The sequence below is a fragment of the Marmota marmota genome, unplaced genomic scaffold (genome assembly GCF_001458135.2).
Source record: "Marmota marmota marmota unplaced genomic scaffold, marMar, whole genome shotgun sequence".
NCBI lineage: Eukaryota > Metazoa > Chordata > Mammalia > Rodentia > Sciuridae > Marmota > Marmota marmota.
In genome coordinates, this window is record NW_025999990.1 from 8,434,753 (window position 1) to 8,457,853 (window position 23,101).

Here is a 23,101-nt window from a genome sequence, read left to right on the forward strand (position 1 = left end):
GGCTCAGTTCCGGGAGCCGGAATTCGGCTGCTTAGTGCTTGGTGTATGCTCTGATAGTAGCAGGGTCCAAGAAGCAGCCTCCGCAAGCTCCGCAGCCCTGGGCCAGTGCGGTTCCGGGACGGTTCCGGGAGCCGGAACTCGGCCGCCCCGCGCTCGGTGTTCGCTCCGATAAGACCAGGTTCTAAGAAGCACCCAGGCGCTGAACCCTAGCAATCTGTCTGCAAGCCGCAGGCGAATTGCAGCCTGAAATTACCTGTTCTATGGCTGAATGAGCTGCGGTCAGTCGAAAACAGGGAAGGGGATGTCAGTTTACCAACATGGTGGCTGCTGGCCTCCTCTGTGGTCTGACCGGTGTGGAGAACCGAGATGGACTGCTTCCTTCCCCCGTCTCCAACCCAGAATTCAGCCCTGAGTACGGTGCTTGCACGGCTGGCAGAAACTGCAGCGCTGTATCCCTGCGTCGCTATCTCCTCGTTTCCCAGCGCGCGCTGCAGACTCTAGCCACGGGGCGATTTGCTGAATAAGCAGTGTTACCCTCCGTGCGACAAACCTCTCGCGTTTGAGTCCCCGTAGCCGATCCTCGTGCGATGGAAATCCTTCCTCCAGGTTCCGGAGCACCCCACTATTGCTGGAAATTCCTAACAAGATATCCTTTAGCCGTCCTGACTTGTCATACTCCCACACAGTGAAGCAGCACACGGGGGCAATGCACTCCCCTCGCCGCCATCTTCCTTCCCAAATCAGGAGTAGTTTCTATGTTGTTTCTACAGTATGTGGAAATACATATAGTTTACTTTTCCCAGTTTTTAAAAGTGAAAAATCAAAGGTTTATTCAAATTGAAAGAATGTGCAATGATCACCTTTATATTCACCACTAAGAGTCAAGGGTTTAATGTTTTAACATCTGTGTGTCTGTTTTATCTTAATTATAGTTCTCCACTGGGGTTGATTTTGCACCATTGTCCTGGACATTTGTTAGTATAGGGCGGACACTTTAGGTTGTTATGACTTGGTGGTGGTGGGGTGCTACTGGCATTTAATGGGTTAAGGCTGGAGATACTGCTATACATCATTCAGTGCACAGGACAACCTCCCACAGCAACACAGAATTATGTAACCTCAAATGTAAGTGGGACTATGATTGAGAACTAAGGTTGTATGCGTGTATATGTGTTTGTCTGAACCAAATGAAAGTGAGTTTCAGATATAATGATACTTCATTTCCAATTAACATGACAGGTCCATGTTATATAAATAGGAAAAAAACCTCAGAATTTCCAGAGATGGGATAGGAAAGGAAGAAGCAAGGGGAAAATGGGCTAGAAAATCACATTATGGAAAGGGAACATTAATGTTGCAGGATATAAGGAAAAGGTGGAATCTTTGGAAAAACCTGATTGAGTTGTTGGTCACATCTGGGTCCTTGGCAGAGATGATCTGTATGGTTGTTCCAATTGCTACGTCTTCAGGCACCTCCACAAAATAAAAGCCAGGTTCAAACACAGGGGGCTCATCCACATCCTCTACACTGATGTGCACTGTTGTTGTGTCTTGAAAGGGGCCCAGGTTTAGAAAACGCATCTCCAGATGAGGATTGGCTCCCTCCACCTTCAAGGTATAGCTTTTCTTGCTTTCAAAACTCAGGGGCTAAAAAGTAATGACAGGAAAATTGGTTAGCCATTATCATATGTGTCCAAGGTCAAAAAGATGTTCAATATTGATGACTGTTACTGAGATCCCCAGATTCATTAAAGTGGTAGGAAAGAGGCAAAGGTAAAAACAAGGTAATTTTTCTTGTTCTGTAGTTTTTAGTTTTAACATCAGATTCAACCTTGGGTAAGAAAGGTAAATAAAATGCTGGAACTTCAGCGTCAGTTAAGGAAGTCAGTGGGATGATAAAGTTATTTACTCATCTATAACTTGTCTATTCTTCTATTGGCATGGTCTTTAGAGAGAGTCCTGGGAACCTCCTTAACCCTGGCCTTGTTAACCTAGGACTGTCCCAGTTTTAACATGGAAAATTTTGTTCCTGGGAACCCATTCTGTTCCAGACAAATCAGGAGAGTTGGTCACCTTATCTATAGATGTGCTTACTCGTTTGAAAAGATGTGACAATTAAGAGCAATGGAGGCTTAGGCTTTTGCTTGCTTCCTTAAAAAAAATTCTTTTCGAGTTCAAAGGCAATAGTAATTCTTTCTAAGAAACTATCTCAAGTACCTCACAAGGGTTCTTAGGGCACTGTGTCAGATTTATCTTTGTGTACTTAGTTCTTCATAGATGATCCCTTCTAAAAATTCATTTTGGAAGTCCTGCAACATCTCATTTTACAGACCAGAAGGTGCAGAACCTTATACTAAGCTGACATGGTTATATAGTATCAGACCTGAAATGTTGGCCCAGGTGTATGGATTCATCATCCAGAGTTCATCCAAAAGACTTTAATTTTGTCTAGTAAAATTCCATTGCATAAAATATAATTATTTGGTTTTTTTGATTTATTGATAACGTCAGAATGTTTTATTTCAAAATAAATTCAGTACTTCAGGGCAGAAAGTAAACTTAAATGCTATTTCTGAAGAATAATCCATTTTTTAAAGCTGACAAAAATGTTTAAATGTTTAAAGCAACAGTATTACAAAACATCAATAATAAAAACATCATTGAAAATAAGTCATAAAATAATCACAGTGGATAGCAAAGCAGTTACTAAAGCTTAAAAGTCACATGACAGTATGCAAATGTTTTATTTTAGATATTCACTTATGCTCTTTTCATAAAATATGCTGAATGTCACCATACTTCTTGTTAGAAAGAGGCACATACCCATTTGAAGCAATTGCTTTGCTTTTGAAAAATAAATATCTGTAGGAGTTGCTTTAACTAAATATGTTATTTTCAACTTCTAGCAAAAAGTTTTTCTGTTCTGTTGCTCTTTTTTTAAAAAAAATTCATTTTTTAGTTGTAGTTGGACACAATACCTTTATTTTATTTAATTTTACGTGGTGCTGAGTATCGAATCCAGGGCCTCACATGCTAGGTGATTGCTCTACCACTGAGCCACAACCCTAACCCTATTCTGTTGCTCTTGCAACCACTTGTTCAGCATTTACTTAGGGCCAGACATTGTGTTCCATATCTCATGGATATTCAACCATTTCCATTTAAACCAAGCATCTCATTTGTGCCAGCCCGCCTTCTTAGTTGTTAGACAAAAGGCAAAATTTTGTAAATAAAAATATGCCACTCATATTGTGATCTATTCAAAGGACTAGCTTTACCTATGTATTTATACTTACTCCCTAATTGTACACATTTTTCTTTCCTGGTCAGTTATTTTCTCTTAAAACTTGCCTTATGTATAGATAGCCCAAAGTGGGCGTTTATTTATGTTAGGTTTCAACTAGGCAAATTTGTTTTCTCCTTAATTGTAAGTCATTTTTCTAATTTGGTGTGAATTTTGTATCTTTAAGTTAAGGTGTAATTTACATACATTAAAATTCATCTTTTTTTTTTTAGTGGAAAGTTTTGCAGGTTTTGACAAACTCAGTATTATGTCCACCACAATAATGAAGATACAGAACTTCATTTCCATGGCTCCCAGAATTCCCACTTTATGCTCTTGTATGGTCAGCCTCTTCCTGGATATCTAGTCCCTGCCAGTCACTGATCCATGTCCTGTCCCTATTGTAAGAATGTTAGACTACTTTTTCAAGATGGCAGAATAGAGAAGGTTGCTTTCCTGGTTGTGCTGTGGCATGAAACCAAGAAAGCACATAGGCAGCTTCTCAGCAAGGTGGGTGAAAAAAAAAAGGGTGGGGGGGCGAGACTTCACTGAAATCTAATACTGGAAATTCAAAGCAGATTGGGGACTCAGGAGGTTGTATATAATAAGGAAGACATTTCCAGCACTACCTCCATTGCTGCCACTGGAGGCACCAGCCATAGCAGTGTCTCTTTGAGCAAAGTGGAGGGATAAGGGAATTAAAGGAACCTGTATTTTTAGGAGGCCTGAGGTGTGTCTTGGGTATGGAGAGTTCAGAGACCAAAGACACTGCCCGACTGAACTGAAAGGCATGCTGCACGATATCCTAGTGCGGGAAAGAAGCCACATCACTCTTGGCTGCCTGTGGAGGAAAGAGGAAGGAATCATTTTGCAGCTGTGGTGAAGTGGCTGGTGGCTAGCGGGGAAGTGATTCCTGGTAAACCTGAGTTTTGCCCAAAATACAGGCCTGGCAAACCCACACTGCATAATGTAGAGTGTGCTTAACTAACCAGGAGAAAATCAAATGTGGAGAGGGGTTTACACAGGGGAATACTGGTCATGGTAACCCACCCACCTTTCCCCCCTTCCCCTCCAATCTAGCTGCTTGCAGGACTGACTGGGAGAGATGCACCTGACTGGTAATTGGAAAGATGCAGGGGTGGGAAAGATTGAGTTTGGAGACTGAATCTAAGAGACAATGAAATGAGGGGACTAAGAATTGGCTCCTCCACTGCATGAGTGGAACCCAGGGGAGATCCCAGGGGTCTCGTCTTCCAGTGTGGACCAGCAGTTGCTGGGTCCTGGAGGTGTGCTGATTTAAAATCTCCAGACCAATTGCCATTCAGTGAAAACCTGGAGACCACCTGTGTCTACACCCCACTTCCATGAGGTCTGCCTACAGGATTTCTTCTCATTTCAGCAACCCCACCCTAAGGGTGGAGCAGGCATCACATTCCAGGCCACCCCATCTAGCTCTGTTGAGAAGGGAAGCTGAAAATCTTTTTGAACTCCAACAGAAAAATTCTTTAACTTTTCATCAAGTTTAAAAATTTTTTTTTCTCTTTTTTCTTTGTGACCTGGATGGTTCAAAAACACTTATACATATTCATATTTATTTTTTCCTCATTTTTAGCATTTTTGAAGTCAGTTATTTTTTCATGGATTAGTATTTTGAGGACTGGGATGTTTGATTTGTATATTTCAGATTTGTTTTGTATTCTTTTATTTTTAATTTTTTAAAATTTTACTTTGTATATCTTTTTATCTCACTTGTTTCCTTTGATTCTCTTTCTCTCTTGTTTTCTGCTAATAGCCAATTTCTATTGTTCTCTTTCACTCTTCCTATATTTTTCTATTTCTGTTTTCTTTTCTCCCTCATAGTCATCACATCCCACATCACTTCTGTTCTCTCCCTGTCCACCATTCAAAATTTGTAAACCCTTTTGCGAACTCACTTTTTTTTTTTTTTTACTGTGGGCAATAAATGATCATATCACTTTTGTTTATTGTGACAGTTAACATTGTAGATGCATAGAAGGAACTATTTGGACTAATTCTGTGTATGGTTTGCATTGGTTTGTATTATTTGTCTCCTGCCAAATGGTGAGGTACTGGACATCTTCAGGGATACTGCAAGTCCACAGGGTAGAAACTCTACTGCCTCAGATCCATACTGTTAGATGAGTAGACACACATATGAGTAGACAACATGAAAAAGCAAGGGAACAAATCACCCAAAACAAACTAAGATACTTCAATAACAGAATTCATTGACACCACAGTGGAAGAAATATCAGAAAAGGAGTTTAGAATATATGTACTTAAACTGATATGGGAAGTAAAGAATGATGTTAGGAGTGTAATTAGAATATACAGGTAGTGAAAGATCACTTCAATAAAGAGAGAGATTCTGAAAAAAAATCAGAAATCCTCAAAATGAATCAGTAAACCAAATTAAAAATTCAATGTAAGGCATCATGAACAGATTAGACCTCTTACAAAACAGAGTTTTAGGCAATGAAGACAAAAGGTATAATTTTTCATTCTTTTTTTTTTTTTTTTAGGTACCAGGGATTGAATTTGTATACTCAATTACTGAGCCACATCCGCAGTCCTATTCTGTATTTTACTTTGAGACAGGGTCTCACTGAGTTGCTTAGTATCTTGCTTTTGCTGAGGCTGGCTTTCAACTCTTTATCCTCCTGCCTCAGCTTTCCAAGTTGCTGGAATTACAAAATGTATAATCTTTAAAGTAGACTATGGATAAAAGATGTTAAGAGATCATGAACAAAACTTCCATGAAATATGGATAACCTGAGAAGATTAAATGTAAGATTGATTGGGATAGATGAAGGCTCAGAGACATAAACCAAAGAAATGCATAGTCTTTTCAATGAAATAATATCAGAAAATTTCTCAAGCCTAAAGAATGAAATGGGAAATAAAATAAAGGAGGCTTATAGGACCTCAAATGTACAAAATTATAACAGACCCACACCAAGGCACATGATTATGAAAATGACTAACATACAGAATGAGGATAGAATTTTAAAGGCTGCCAGGGCAAAATGATGGGTCATATGTAGAGGGAAACCAATCTGGATCTCAGCTGATTTCTCAACCAGGCTCTCAAAGCTAGGAGGTATTGGAATAATATATATCAAGCTTTGAAAAAAATGATGCCAGCCAAGAATAGTATCTCCAGCAAAATTAAGCTTCAGAGTTGATGATGAAATAGAAACCTTCCATGATAAACAAAAATTTATAAGAATTCATATCTAGAAAGCCTGAACTATAAAACATACTCAATAAGATATTTCTTGAAGAAGAAATGAAAAATAAATGGAAAACCAGCAAAGGGAGGAACTATGCTAGAGTAATAGTCAATCTAAGGAGAAACATTCAGATTAAAGAGCAGAAATAAATGAAAATGACAGAGAATAAAATCCATTTGTCAATAATAACACTGACTATAAATGGCCTAAAGTCATCAATCAAAAGATACAGACTGGCAGATTGAATTAAAAACAATACCCAACAATATGCTGTCTCTAAGAGAATCACTGTAGGCAAAGACATCCATAGATTGAAGGTAAAGGATGGGGAAAAAAAAACATTCACATGGGTCTTATAAACAAACAGGTTTCTATCCTCATTTCAGATAAAGTAGACTCAAGCCAAAGTTAATCATAAGGGATGAAGTTGGACATTTCTTACTGCTTAAGAGAATTATAAATCAATAAGACCTAACAATCATAAATATTTATGCCCTAAACTATGGAGCATCTACATACATCAAACAAACTCTTCTCAATTTCAAGAATCAAATAGACCACAACACAGTAATACTGGGTGGCTTAACATGTGTCTCTCCTCACAGGATAGATTCTCCAAACAAAAACTAAATGAAGAAGCTATAGAACTAAAAACTACAATTAATAATTTACACTTAACAGATATGTAGAATATTTGTTCCATTAATGACTGAATACACTTTTTTTCTCAGCAGCACATGATCCTTCTATAAAATATACTATATCTTAGTCCACAAAGCAACTCTTAGCAAATACAAAAAGAAATAATATACCTTGCATCTATTAGGTCATAATGAAATGAAATTAGAAATCAATTATAAAATAAAAAATAGAAGCTACTCTAATACCTGGAGATTAAATAATATGCTATTAAATTGCCAAGGGTAGTAGCAGAAATCAGGGATGAAATAAAAAAAGTACTTAAAGGTAAATGAGAATAACGACACAACATCAAAGTCTCTAGGACATGATGAAGGCATTCCAAGAGGAAAGTTCATTGTATTGAGCTTATTCACTAAAAGACTAGAGAGTTACCAAATAAATAACCCAACATTACCACCAAAAGTCTTAGAAAAAGAAGAGCAAATCAACATCAAAAGCAGTAGAAGACAGGAAATAATTAAAAGAGAGCTGATAAAAATGAGATTGAAACAAAAAATTTAAAAAATCAACAAAACAAAAGTTGGTTCTTTGAAAAAATAAAATCCATAAGCCTTTAGCAAAGCTAGTAAAGAGAGAAGATGCAAATTACTAGTATTCATGATGAACAAAGAAATATCACCTTGGACATACCAAAATATAGACAATAATCAGAAAATTTATACTCTAATAAAATAGAAATCTTGAAGATATCAGCAAATTTCCAGGGACATAGGACCTACCCAAATTGAATCAAAAGGACATAGAAAATTTAAACAGATAAATTTCCAGCAATGGAATTGAAGACACCATCAAAATCCTACCAAGAAAGAAAACCCCAGGACCAGTCAGATTCTCAGCTGAGTTCTATCAGACCTTCAAAGAAGAACTAACACCAGTCCTCCTCAAATTATTACATGAAATAGAAAAGGAGGGAACCAAAAAAAAGAAAAAAAGAAAAAAGAAAAGGAGGGAACCCTTTTAGACTCAATTCTATGAAGCTAGTATCACCCTGATACCAAACCATAAGGAAAGAAAACTTCAGACCAATATCCCTGATGAACATAGATGCAAAAATTCATATGAAATACTGGCAAGTAACATACAAAAACATGTTAAAAAGACAGTGCACCATGGTCAAGTGCGGTTTATCCCAGGGATGCAAAGTTGGTTCAACATATGGAATCAATAAATGTAATTCATCACATCAATAGACTTTACAGACAAGAATCACATGATTATCTCAATAGATACAGAAAAAGCATTTGTCAAAACAGCATCCATTCATGTTCAAAACAGTAGAAAAACTGGGGCCAGTAAGACCATACCTCAACATTGTAAAGGTTGTGTATGTTAAACCCAACACCAGCATCACACTAAATGTAGAAAACTTGAAAGCAGTCCCTCTAAAAACTGGAAGAAGGCAGGATGTCCTCTTTCACCATGTCTATTCAACACTGTCCTAGAAACTCTAGCCAGAGCAATTAGATGAAAGAAATTAAAGGATATGAATAGGAATAGAAGAGCTCAACTACTCCTATTTGCCAATGACATGATTCTAGATTTAGAAGACCGACTGGAAAATTTCTAGAACTCATAAATGAATTCAGCAAAATAGCAGGATATAAAATTATCACCTATAAATCCTTTGCATTCTTATACACCATTGATAATCAAATGAAAGAGAAATTAGGAAAACTATGCCATTCACGATAGCCTCATAAAAAGAAAAATATTTGGGAATCAACCTAACAAAAGAGGTGAAAGACTTCTACAATGAAAACTACAGAACATTAAAGAAATAAATTGAAGAAGACCTTAGAAGATGGAAAGATCTCCCATGTTCTTGAATAGGGAGAATAAGTATTGTCAAAATGTCCAAACTACCAAAAGTACTGTAAGTACAATTCCTATTAAAATTCCAATGACATTCTTCATAGAATTAGAAAAAGCAGTCATGAAATTCATTTTGAAAAATAAGAGGCCCAAAATAGCCTAAGCAATTCTCAGTGAGAAAATGATGCAGAGGCATCACAATACCAGACCTTAAATTATACTACAGAGCTATAGTAACAAAACCAGCATGGTATTGGTGCCAACAGACATGAAGACCAATGGTACAGAATAGAAGACACAGAGACAAACCCATATGAATACAGTTATCTCATACCAGACAAAGCCACCATAAATATACATTGGAGAAAAGATAGTCTGTTTAATAATAGTTCTGAGAAAAATGGAAATCAATTTGTATTAGGATGAATTTGAACCCTTACCTCTCACCCTGCACAAAAAAACGTGGATCAAAGACCTAGGCATTAGTCCAGAAACCCTGTGCCTACTAGAAGAAAATGTAGGCTCAACTTTCCATTATGTTCACTTAGGAATTGAGCTCCTCAACAAGACTCCTAAAGCGCAAGAAGTAAAGCCAAGAATCAATAAATGGAGTGGTATCAAACTAAAAAGCATTTTCACAGCAAAGGAAATAATCAAGAACATGTACAGAGATCCTATAGATTTGGAGAAAATCTTCACACCAGTACCTCAGATAAGGTGTTAATTTCTAATATATACAAGGAACTCAAAAAACTTAACACCAGAAAACCAAATAACCCAGTCAAAAAATGGGCAAAGGAACTGAATAGGCACTTCACAGAACAAGATAAATGATCAGTCAACAAACCCATGAAAAAATGTTCAGCATCGCTAGCAATTAGAGAAATGCAAATTAAAACTACACTGTGATTCCATCTCACTCCATTAAGAATGGCAATTATAAAGACTATAACAATAAATATTGGTGACGATGTGGGGAAGAAGGACACTCACTCATTGGTGGGACTGCGAATTGGTGCAACCTTATGGAAAGCAGTATGGAAATTCCTCAGAAAAGTTGAAATGGAACCACCATTTGACCCAGTTATCCCAGTATATACCCAGAAGACTTAAAATCAGCATACTACAGTGACACAACCACATCAATGTTTATGGCAGCTCACACAATAGCTAAGCTTTGGAACCAACCCAGGTGCCCTTCAACAGATCACTGGATGAAGAAATGTGATGTATATATGTGTGTATGTGTGTATATACTATAAAGATGAATGAAATTATGGTGTTTACCAGTAAATAGATGGAACTGGAGACTATTATGCTCAGTGAAATAAGCCAATCCCAAAATACCAAAGGCTGAATGTTCTCTCTGATATGTGGATGCCAACACACAATAAGGGGGCAGAGAGGGAAGAATAGAAGTTCATTGGATTAGTCAATGGGGAATGAGGGGAAGGGAGGGTGGATAGGAATAGGAAAGACATTAGAATGAATTGGGCATACGTTTCTATCTTCATATATAAATAGACAACCAGTGTAACTTCACATCATGTTCAACCCTAAGAATGGGAAGTTACACTCCATGTATGTATAATATGTCAAAATACATTCTATTATGTATATCTAAAAAGAACAAGTTTTAAAAAATCATTTATTACTAGAAAAAAGGATATCACATAAGTGACATCATCAAGTATATCATAATTTGCATGTAGTTTTTTTCACTTAGCATGATATATCTGGGATTATCCAAGTTATTATATGATAAGTATTCTTTTTTATTGCTGAGTAGTATTCCATTGTGTGGGTGTACAATAGTTAATTTCTCCATTTTCCACTAGAGGTATGTTTGGGTTGCTTCTAATTTCTAACAATTATGAATAAAGCTTCTGTAAATATTTGCATACAGATTTTTGTGTGAACTTGTTTTCATTTCACTTGGGTAAATACTTAGAATTACAATTGCAGGGTTATATGGTAAGTGAATTTCTTTTTTTTTTATTTTTATTTTTATTTTTTATTTATTTATTTTTTTGAATTTCTTAACTTTATAAGAGATATTCAAATCAATTTTTAAAAGGGTAGTACCCTTTTTTTATTTTCTCCAAGAATGTTTGAAAATTCCAGTTTCTCTACATCTTTGTCAGTGCTTAAAAGTTTCGTCAGTATTTTGATTTTAACTATCCTAATGTGTGTGAAGTGGCATTACGTTTTGGTTGTGGGTTGCGCAGTGATACATCTTCATATACCTTCTTTTTTTAGGTTTTTTTTTTTTTTTCATCATATACCTTCTTGAAGTGTTCTTTACATATTCAGGTCCTTTATCAGACACAGAATTTGCAAATATTTTCACCCCCTCTGTGATTTGTCTTTCATTCTCAAAACAGTCTTTTGAAGAACAGAATCTCTTTAATTTTTGATGAGGTCTTACCATTTTTTTTTTTTGTGAGACTGGGGTTCTAGTATCATTTTGAAGAAAACTTTGCCTTTTCAGGATCATAGAGATTTTTTTCCTGTGTTTCCTTTTATAAATTTTATAGTTTTAGTTTTTACATTTAGTTGTATGATCCATTTGATTTTTTAAACTTTTTTCCTTTTTAAAAATTTTTTTCTTAGTTGTTGATAAATCTTTATTTTATTTATTTATATGTGGTGCTGAGAATCAAACCTCACACATGCCAGCAAGTGCATTACCACTGAGCCACAGTCCCAGCCCCCTTTTGATTTTTTTATGAGTATAATTGAGGTTCATATTTTTGGTATCTAATTGTTCTAGCACCATTTGTTGAAAAGACTAGGGTGAGTTTTTAATTATTATCAAAATTTCTTTTAAAATATGTTAATTTTAGGTTATTGCCTCCCTCATGTACACCTTTAAAATTCAAAGAAAACATTGCTCTAGGTACTTCAGCTTTACGTTGCCCACATTTGATGATTTTAACTCTTCCCTCTTCAATAATTTTTGTTCTTTTTTCTAAGCATCAAAGAATTGTTTATTTCTGTATTCATAATGCTAGACCAAAGAGTAATAATGAACCCCAATTCCAAATTCAAGAAATTTCCTAGAGTTGAGGCACATAAAAATGAAAAGTCATTATCTCCTTGAAAGTGGAGGCATAAAAATTATAGCACAAAATACTAATGTACCTTTGATTATTAATTAAGCAGAATTAGGTATTCCCTCTTCTGTTTCTATATCATTTTATTGTACTTTCATTATAGCTTTTCTTTTTTTGCATTACAAATACTTCTTTTTATGTAGGTTGCTTTCCCAGATTCATGGGTGGAGCCAATGACTTAGATTTTTATTCCTCAATACTTAGCAAAGTCTAAAACTGAAAATGTAGCAAGAAAATGGTATATTGGATAGTACAAAAAGTTTCCTAGTATGAGTATTAACATGTACTGTTTGAGTGATGGTATATGTAAGGATCCTATGTTACAATACATAAATAATTTTAAGTGATCCATTTTTTTATATTTTCGTACTTTGGAAATATGATTGCTTCTCCAACTGATGACCCCTTAAAGTTGCTGTGGGCTCAACAAGAAATGATGGGATGTAGTTGTTATTGCCTGTATAAGCCAGACCTAGTTAAAGCCATTTGTGTCATATACTTCAGGTGAGTTTTGTATACTTATGGTACTGCATGCATTGAACTTTACTTCAGAAAGATTGTGTTATGACTCAGAATTGAAACAAAACTTGTACAGGCAGAATGACATTGAGGCATGCCACATAGTAGGAGAATGTTGTTAATTCTGTGTCATACACCCAATAGGTATTACTTTTAGTAATCATTTATAATTCTAGCATGTTATTTATTCTCAAAGAATGAGAATAAAATAAGAAATTACCAGCAAGGAGTAAAAATCTGATATTAGTGAAGCAAATATGCTTAGTTATATACACAAGAGCTCTTCAACTATAAATAAGAAATAAGAGCATGTGAGGCCTTGGGTTCAGTTCCCCATCACACCCCCCCCCCCCCCCACCAAAAAAATTCTTGTCATTTTAAATTGACAAGAACTTTTTAAAGGGGTACATAAAACAGTAATAATTCATGGTCTCTTATTAGTTTTGATGAAATATAGAATTTTTTCACTGTGGCCTGCCTAAGAGGAGAATGGACTTTCAACAATTACTTATTATGTACTAGGAGATGGAAGACATGTTGAAGACTAGAAAATGATACAACATCATTCACATCTAGAATAAAGAACATTCCAAAAATTATATTTTTCAAGCATCTAAGTTAAGAGACTGAAAATCAAGTGATTGATTACTTAAAAGCTAAAAAGACTCAGGGTACTGGGTAGTAATTAGTGTGGTTTTATGAAGATCCAATTCTGTCAATTCAATTTAATTTTTCTTTTTGGAAAAGTGTGTGCTTTTGAGACAAATAATAGGCCTAAGGGAAATAAATCAAGAGCAAAACTTTTGTTTCAATTTTATATGACATTATAAATGGCAAATTGGGAAGATGGGTATAGATCAGACGTTTGAGTGAATGTTGTTCCAGAGGTATAGATTAAGCAGTCAGTAGCCTCTAAATATTTCTTATATATGACTAGTCCATTTAACTAACTTATTGACCTCTTTCTTAATTCCATTTTCTGGCAGCACATAACATAAAACAAATCAAAATGACCTTGGACAAATTGGTGCTAGTTTTGATTAAACACAGATATAGTTTTGGTAATGACAAAGAAAGTTGTATTCTGTCTTTTGAGATATAATCTTTTTTCAGGTAAGGGAGTTGAAAAAAAGATATTTTGAGGTTCCTCAAATTTTAATATTAATTAATTTTTAAAAAATGAGTGACTTGTAATATTATGTATGTTATATTGTGATAATTTAACAAGTTATTATTTAGAATTATGTTAAGATATATAATAAATTTTAAATATTGAGTATCCCCAAAGTTATCTTTTTGATTGCTTAATTTTTGAATAGAATTTTTGTATTAAAGAAATAATAATTATTCAAGACTTTGAGCATTTATAGTTACTAATCATGATGAGCAATATGTTTTTATTTACTTGAGGCAAGCCACATAGTAGAATGTTCTTAATTCTGTGTCATATATCCAATAGGTATTACTTTTAGTCATCATTTATAATTCTAGCATGTTATTTATTCTCAAAGAATGAGAATAAAATAAGAAATTACAATATTTTAATTATATCCAGATTATGAGACAATTAACAAGTTAATCTCAGCATTTTGTGCTGTTTCAAGGTCATTGTGTGCTGGTTATAAAGATTTCTAAATGTGTCTGTTCCTTTGCTGTATTTGCACCTTAAATAATTTGAGAACAAGATGTAAATTCATCCCTTCTTCCCTTTTAAAGCAATGATAATTCAGGTCTAAGAGACAAGAGAGAATAAAGTTATTATAAACACATGTTAGTTAACTTGTGCCACATTTTAAGTGATGCTCTTGTTGCTTTTGTAGGGGTCATCAATGACTTCCATGTTCCTAAAGTCTCTGGTTAATTTTCAGTGTTCTTTAATTTTCTAGGGCATTTCTTACTGGTGATCCTTTCACACCACTGTCTTCTTGACTTCTCTTCTGCCTTTCTAGTCTCTGCTCTTTTTTCTTGCTTGCACTTGATCTTCTCATGACTTCTTCGAATTGGGTGCCTCAGGGCTCATTTCATTGTTCCCTTTCTGTCTATACTCAGTCCCTTGGAATCTCATTCTGTTTCATTTGCTTTGACCATCTATATGCTTATGACTCTCAAAGTCATATTCCTAGCCCACAGTTCTTCTCCAGGTTCCCAATCCTATAACCAAAGCCACTGTCCCTCTTTCCTTGAATATCTAGCAGACACTGCAGATGTAATATTCAGATGAAATCCCAATACTTTCCACCCCTGCCACCTGCTTTACTTGTAGACTTCTCCATCTCAGTTAATGGCAGCTCCAATCTTATTGCTCAGTTGACTCTTTTTAAAAATATCCTCATCCAATCTTTTAAGAAATCTTATTGGCCCTACTTTCAAAATGTACCAACCTCTTCCCGTCATTTCCAATCCTGCCTCCTATGACAACAACTACCATCTCTTCCCTGGATTTTTGTAGTACCCTCTCAACTGTTTCCCTTGTTTCTGTCCTTGCCCCCCCCCCCTTTTTTTCTCCTCTGAACACAGCGTACAGAGTAATTATCAGAAAAGCCTAGTCATGTTGCACATCTTAAAATCCTCCAGTTGTTTCCCACTTTACTCAGAGTAAAAACTGAAGTTCTCATAATTAGTATAAAAACAATCTAGTCCCTTTGTTATTTTTCAGACCTTGTCTCCTGAGAGTTTCCCCCTTTACTCAGCCTTTTAAATCCCCTTGCTGTTATTGAAACACACTAGGCATGGACCCACTTCAGGGCCTTTTCATTAGCTGTCTTTTTGCCTGAAACACTTTCTTTAATACTTCCATGCCCATTCCATACACTTCATGGTGGCAGTGGACACTTTTCACCAAAAGTCATTTATAGGGTACCTATACTGTTAACCTGCCCAACTCTGACTTGAAGTCTTTGCCTAAATCTCATTTTTCTGTGAAGTTAATCCCAATTACTTAAGATTTTTGAAGTCATCTTATATCTCCTTATTGATCTAAGTTGTCCATCTACTCTGGCCTTGAACCTGGAATTTTTCTGCCTCAGCTTCCTGAGTAGCTGGGATAATGTTTTATTTTTTTCCCCACATTGAATGTTTGGAACAATAGCTGGTACACAGTAGGTGAGTAATATGTGTTGAATAAATAATATAAGTTATGGATTTAAAAAATGTATTCAAAATAGGGAAGAATCAAACCAATGAATCTCTTAAATGTATTTCATCAGATACTTATTTGTAGGGTATTAAAACTTAATTTTTTACAAAACATCATATCTTCCAACTGAGTTTATCCATATGTGCCTTATGCCACAGAAAGAATCAATAGTTTATAATCAGAAAACAGTACCATATCATGAAACAAAGGAGTTTAAAGTGAAAACAACATTCACTAGCTATGTTTGATAAAACTTAATTTTTTTTCCAGTACTGGGAATTGAACACAGGGGCCCTTTACCCCTTAGTTACATCCCTAGTCCTTTATTTTTATACTTTAAGACAGTGTCTTGCTAAGTTGTTCATGCTGACCTTGAAATTGTGATCCTCCTGTTTCAGCCTCCCAAGTCACTGGGATTATAGGCATGTGCCTCTGCACCTGGCTTGATAAGACTTTTGCAAGTTTAATTTGCATTTATAGATCTTCAAGAGGCAGTTAAAAAAATCCCTGTATGTTATTTATTGATTTAGAAATAATATTATAATTTGCTTGTTATTTATGGTACACTGCAGTAAAAAAAAGTGTGTGATTCAAATATTGACTAAGTCATTAACATCATTAGAGAATTAAGCTGCAATAGTTTTTAAGTTGGCTAAGTAGGAGAAATGACATATTTGTAATATATTTTTATCACAATCTGGTACTCTTTCTGTAAAATGATGGTACAGTCAGTGTCTTCATGTTGGTACAAGGAGTAAGATGAGGTTTTTCTATGTTGCCCAGGTTGGTTTCTAACTTCTCCTATCTTAGCCTCCCCAGTAGTTGGGATTAGAGGTGAGCACCACCATGCCTGGGATATTTTTTTGTTTGTTTGTTTTTAATTATAGGAAAGAGCTTTTACAAGAGGATTTATAACAACAAAGTTGGTTATAATATTCTAAATCAAAAAATACTTATCCATAGTACAAAAACTCTGAAAATCATTTCATGTATAAAGCATCCATGAAGTGATTTGGATAAAGGAGTTGGCTTACCTTCTTCACAGTTATGATACCAACTTGGAAATTGGGATCTGTGTTAATGTCAAAGGCATCTGCACCATCTCCATCCACAATAGTGTATTTCATCTCTGCATTGATTCCTTCATCCAAGTCCTTGGCAAACACTCTCCCCACAGTGGAGCTAATTGGAGCTGATTCCAGCACACTCATTTGATAATGTTCTGTGAAGGAAAGCAAGAACATGCATTGTCACTACAAAATAAATAAAAAAATAAATAAATGAAAAGCCTTGTCATTATCACATCTTATCAGGCATTCTGTGCAAAATATCTTTTTCTTGGTTTAAAATTAAAGCTTCAGTTTTATCAGATGAAAACTGAGGTCCTCAGAGGCTAAACAGTTATAACCATAACCTATACTGAATATTCAATAAAGAGGAAGCAAAATAACTTTTTGACTATAACCCTGAAAGCAGGACAGAATAAAAGCAAAATTATTTCTCATTCTAGTGAATCTACCTACAGAGTGGTAGGAAGTATGCTGCTTCCTAGTCTTTTAGTACTCCACAATGAATGGAAATATTTCCCAAAAGTCAATTCCTTTTAAGAAAGAAAACAACAAAACAGAATAAAAACCCACATGTCACAACATGTACATATTTATTCTGTTTACATTTCTTTTCTTTTCCTTTTTTGGTAGGATTGAACCCAGGGATGCTTTACCACTGAACCACATCTCTAGCCCTTTTTATTTTTTATTTCCAGACGGGCTGTGCTGCTAAGGATGGCCTTGAAATTGTGATTCTTCTGCCTCAGCCTCCCTAGTAGCTGACTATTCAGTTTGAAATGCCCACATTTTCTTTCATGACCTAGCTGGTGTTTTGAGTACCTATCTCTATAACCACCTGCCTAGAACTGATGTAGACCAGTGATCTATAGAGGAACAGCCACAGAGAGCAAGTTCTACCAGCTCCATTGTAGGGTTCATCAACATTTCTTGCAGCTGGGACCCTCTGTCTGCCTCTTCGTGGACAGACCCTGATGTTTCCTGTCTTCTTGTTCCAGATCAAAAATATCCCCACATATGTAAAAAGCTCGAAGTGGTGATGCTTTGCTTTTTGACTTGACATTTCTGATTTACAATTAAAGTTAGTTCCTTTTCATCTCTATGAAGTTGTATTTTTGCTAACTTACCTTCTTTGGGGCTCAACATTTTTGATGTGCTTCATTATTTTGTCAATTATAGACTGACTAACAAAACAAAATCATAGTCACAGTTTTGATATGTATGTGATCTCTTTTATGCATCAAAAGGTCTGGGAAGCCTGGGGCATAAGGGCTTTTTTTTTCCATAAAAATTTGGGGAGGCTGACACCCCAGGTAGCTCACAACACTCCACCTTGCACAGGAGAAGAAATGATACAATTTCTTACAAAAATGAGTCAGGAAATCTTTGTTGTACTAAGCTTTCAGTCACATGGATCTTATGATCTCTTTCCATTCACTTCCAAAGTTGTTGATGGATTATGCTTTGCTATTGAAGAACTTTTCAGAAAAACAAACCAGCATCTGCCTACAACATTCTCCCACACCAGGAAAGCTATATTGTGTTTAAAAATATACATATACTTTCTACATGTGATGCATTATATTGGAAATAAATAACTTGAGATCTTGATATTTCATTATAAATTGTTCAGTGAAAGGGTACTGAACTTGTTTTAAGTGTAAAAGAGGAGGCATGTCATTTTGTCATAGCTCACAATCAGCTGTGGTAATATTTGTGGAAAAAAAAACTAAATAGAATTTCTACAGTGAGGAATCAAAAGAATGAGGCAGAAGAGTTCATCTAGAAGAATTCATTCAGATAGATTTTTGAAATAGATTGTCTGAACTTAGGTTTAGCAAATAGATGGGGAAATATTTAATGATGAGTTAAAGTAAAAATTTTAAAAAGTCCAAAAGTAATGACCATCTTAGAGGAAGCAGTTAATGTGTGAAAATTACTTAGAGACAAATTTAAATTACTTATGTTTCTCTTTTGTCTTTCATGAAACATATTTCATGCTTCCACTCTATTCCTAGATTCTCCGTTATTACTGAAATTTGAAATAGTGAGTACTCAAAATATATGCTTTAGAATGGCATTAAGATTTTGGTTTGAGAGGTGTTCTTGTCAGGTCTTTTGGTCACAGAGATGAATAATCTGACTAATGCAGGAATTTGTTATGGTTTAGATATGTCAACATACTTTATATACAACTCATGTGTGAGACAGTGCAGGAATATTCAGGGGTGAAATGGTTGTATTGTGAGAGTTATAATCAGTGGGTTAATCCACTTTTAAGTAGTTCAAGGATTCTTAAGAATCTACAGTGTACAATGTGTGCAGAGAGTCATTCTGAGCTATAAAGACTGAATACTCAAAAGCCCATGTGTGAGACAGTGCAGGAATATTCAAGGGTGAAATGGTTTTATTGTGAGAGTTATAATCAGTGGGTTAATCCACTTTTATGGATTAACTAGGTGGTAACTGGGCAGGTAGGGTCTGGCTGCAGGAGGTAGGTCACAGGGGTGTGATTTTGGGGTTTATATTTTGTCCCTGATAAGTGGAGCTCTACCTCTGCTTCCTGGTTGCCATTTGCTGAGCTGCTTTCCTTAGCTATGCCCTTATGCCATGATGTTCTTCATCTTGGGCCCAGAGCTATGGAGTTGGCTAACAATGGACTAACTTCTGAGACCTTGAGCCAAAATAAGGGGCTAGACTAAAACTCTAGGCATTGTGCTAAGTGGAGTTAGCCAATCCCCAAAAAACAAATGCTGAATGTTTTCTCTGATATAAGGAGGCTGACTCATAGTGAGGTAGGGAGGGGGAGCATGGGAGGAATAGATGAACTCTAGATAGGGCAGAAGGGTGGGAGGGAAAGGGAGGGGGCAGGGGATTAGCAAGGATGGTGGAATGTGATGGACTTTATTATCCAAAGTACATGTATGAAGACACGAATTGGGTGTCAACATACTTTATATACAACCAGAGATATGAAAAATTGTGGTATATATGTGTAGTAAGAATTGTAATGCAAAAAGTACATGTTTAAAGACATGAGTTGGCGTAAACATACTTTATATACAAAAATATGAAAAATTGTGCTCTATATGTGTAATAAGAATTGTAATGCATTCCACTGTCGTGTATTTAAAAAAAAATAAGATCAATTATTACAAAACAAAACAAAACAACAAAAACCTGTAGGCATTGTATTATGTTATGTTGTTGTGAAACTGCCATGTTTAAGATTACATCCCTCAAAATGTCCAAATCCATATGCATTTGAGCTGTGTTGTGTGTAATAACTTGGTTCTTCTGTCCTTTGTACTTCTATCAGAGATACCTGTTTAATTTCAAATTTAAGAAGTTAAGTAGTTCAAGGATTCTCAAGAATCTACAGTGTTCAATGTGTGCAGAGAGTCATTCTGAGCTATAAAGACTGAATATTGAGGATCAGCAAAATAACAAAAAGCCACCCCATATGATATCCCACAGTCTGTTCCATGATGATCTGTGTTTTGTACTGCAGGCCCAGTCAACTTAGTAGCCTGCTTACTGTACCATATATGAAATGCTTGTCTAGTATCCTGCCTTTTTCTTTCATGAATGCTCATGGGAACTTTGTGTATTCCAGTTGGATGTAAATATTTGAGCTCTCTTCCTGAATTTACATAGCTAAAATTGAAGGTTCACTTATTTTGCTGATTCACAGTGCAGCTATTCAGCTGATAGTCAGACTTGACTCTTTCTGTTTTCAATTTATTTATTTATTTAATTCTTTAAAATTTCCTGGCTAAGACTTTCACCTGAATTGCATCTGCTGCTCTTACTTCCCCAGTTTGCTCCCTTCAGGCATTCACTTTCCAAACGCATGTCTCCATTCCCGGCTTCATCCACTGTCATCGCTCTATACTTCCACCTTTCTGAAGGACACTCAGCCTGATTGTTCTGCTGTCACTTCATATTCAAAATCTGAATCCGTCTCTCTCCTTCCCTGCTGATAGATCCATTTTATATCCTCTATTTCTATCAACAGTACAATCCTTCTGTCAGATTTTAACCATTGTTTTCATTTTTGACTCCGCCCTCTGCCTCATATCCCTTAGCTAAGAAATCAAAAGGCAGAAGTTTTTGTTTTCATATTTGTTCCACTCCACGCCTCCTGCTAGTTCCATAGTCTGTCCTATGAGCTCAACTCTGTACCCTCCGAAAGCCTCGTAACACACTCCTCCACTTCTTGTTTTTTATTTGTTCTAATTAGAGATACATGATAGTAGAATGCATTTTGACATGTCATATATAAATGGAGTACTACTTCTCATTCTGGTTGTACATGATGTAGAGTTATACAGGTTGTATAATCACATATGCACACAGGGTAATAATGTCCAATTCACTCTATGTCATTCCTACCCCCTTTCCTCCCTTCACTCCCTTCTGTCTAATCCAAAATACCTCTATTCCCATCTCCCTTATTGTGAGTTAGCATATGCATATCAGGGAACTCATCCAGCCTTTGGTTCTTTGGGATTGGCTTATTTCACTTTGAATAATATTCTCCAGTTCCATCCATTTACCGGCAAATGCCATAATTTCATTCTTCTTTAAGGCCGAGTAATATTCCATTGTATATATACATACCATGTTTTCTTTATCCATTAATCTGTTGAAGGACACCTAGGTTGGTTTCATAGTTTACTATTGTGAATTGAGCCACCATAAACATTGATGTGGCTGTATCACTATAAGTATGTTGATTTTAAGTCCTTTGGCTATAAAACTAGGAGTGGGATAGCTAGGTTAAATAGTGGTTTCATTGCAAGTTTTCTGAGGAATCTCCATACTGCTTTCTGGAGTGGTTGTACCAATTTGTAGTCCCACCAGCAATGTATGACCCTCCTCCACTTCTAGTCTCTGATTTTGCCATTCCATCTTGTACATGGCTATCAAATTATCCTTCCTTTATGTCTTTTACTCAAAAATTATTCTGTGGGGTTTCATTTAAATTCCAACACATTTGAAAGATTAGGTCTTTGTTTTAGGAGGTTTTGAGCATAAAATGACATAAGCAAAATTTTCAGGCATATATAAAAAACACATGCACATATCTATGTGTTTCTTACATGCAGAATTTTACTCAAATGAGCTCTAGGAGAGTAGAGATTTTGTTTCTTTTGTACACCTCCGTATCCCTCATCTAGAATGGTATCTGGAACAATATTTCTTGAATGAGTGAGTGATTTCCTAATTCTGGAATATTTTCCTTCCTTCCTATTAAAGACCTTTGTATTATTCAGTTCTCTGTTGAATTCTTATCCTTCTATGAAGTCTTTATTCACCTTAGTTTCTTATGAACAAAAACCAACTCATATGCATGTCCCAAACTGTTTCATGACACTTTATTGTTCTTTAGTGAAGGACCCATCAACTTAATAGCCTCAGTTGGGGAAAAAAGTATGAAAAGGTTCCATAGGGAGGAAATAATGAAAAGTTTGGGGAACAGAGATTTTAGTGCTATGGAAAGCTGAAGCCCAAAAGGAAACTGGTTGTGTAAGCATTGCACAATGGAACTACACTGAGAATTCATCTTACTCCAACCAGAATGGCAATTAGTAAGAATACAAGTAACAGAAAATGTTGGTAAGGATGTGGGGAAAAGGGTACACTCCTACGTTGTTGGTGGGACTGCAAATTAGTGCAACCGTTCTGGAAAGCAATATGGGGACTCCTCAAAATACCAGGAATGGAACCACCATTTGACCCAGTTATATACTCCTCAGTACATATCTAAAGGAGTTAAAATCAGCGTACTTCAGTGATATAGCCACATCAATGTATATAGCAGCACAATTCACAATAGCTGAGCTATGGAACCAACCTAGATGCCCGTCATCAGATGAATGGATAAAGAAATTGTGGTATTCTTTATTCAGCCATAAAGGAGTTAGAGAAGATAAGATATTCCAAAAAGATAAGATATTCCAAAAAAAAAATGCTGAATGTTTTCTCTGATATAAAGAGGCTGATTCATAGTGGGATAGGGAGAGGGAACATGGGAAGAATAGATGAACTCTAGATAGGGCAGAGGGGTGGGAAGGGAAGGGAGGGAACATGGGGTTATAAATGATGGTGGAATGTGATGATCATTATTATACAAAGTACATGTATAAAGACATGAATTGGTGTAAGTATACTTTGTATACAACTATATATATATATATATATATATA

General features: G+C 35.8%; 1 protein-coding gene across 2 annotated transcripts in view; it reads right to left on the reverse strand.

Annotated features, from left to right (window-relative positions):
- The window catches only part of Cdh20 (cadherin 20), a 66,630-nt gene that overhangs the window by 28,243 nt on the left and 15,286 nt on the right, over positions 1-23,101 (reverse strand). For both annotated transcript variants that reach the window (XM_048806126.1, XM_015482333.2), the window contains exons 5-6: positions 16,857-17,044; positions 1,394-1,647 (exon numbers count right to left, since the gene is read on the reverse strand). In XM_048806126.1, coding sequence (XP_048662083.1) covers positions 1,394-1,647; positions 16,857-17,044 — 442 coding nt within the window. The remainder of the gene's footprint in view (positions 1-1,393; positions 1,648-16,856; positions 17,045-23,101) is intronic.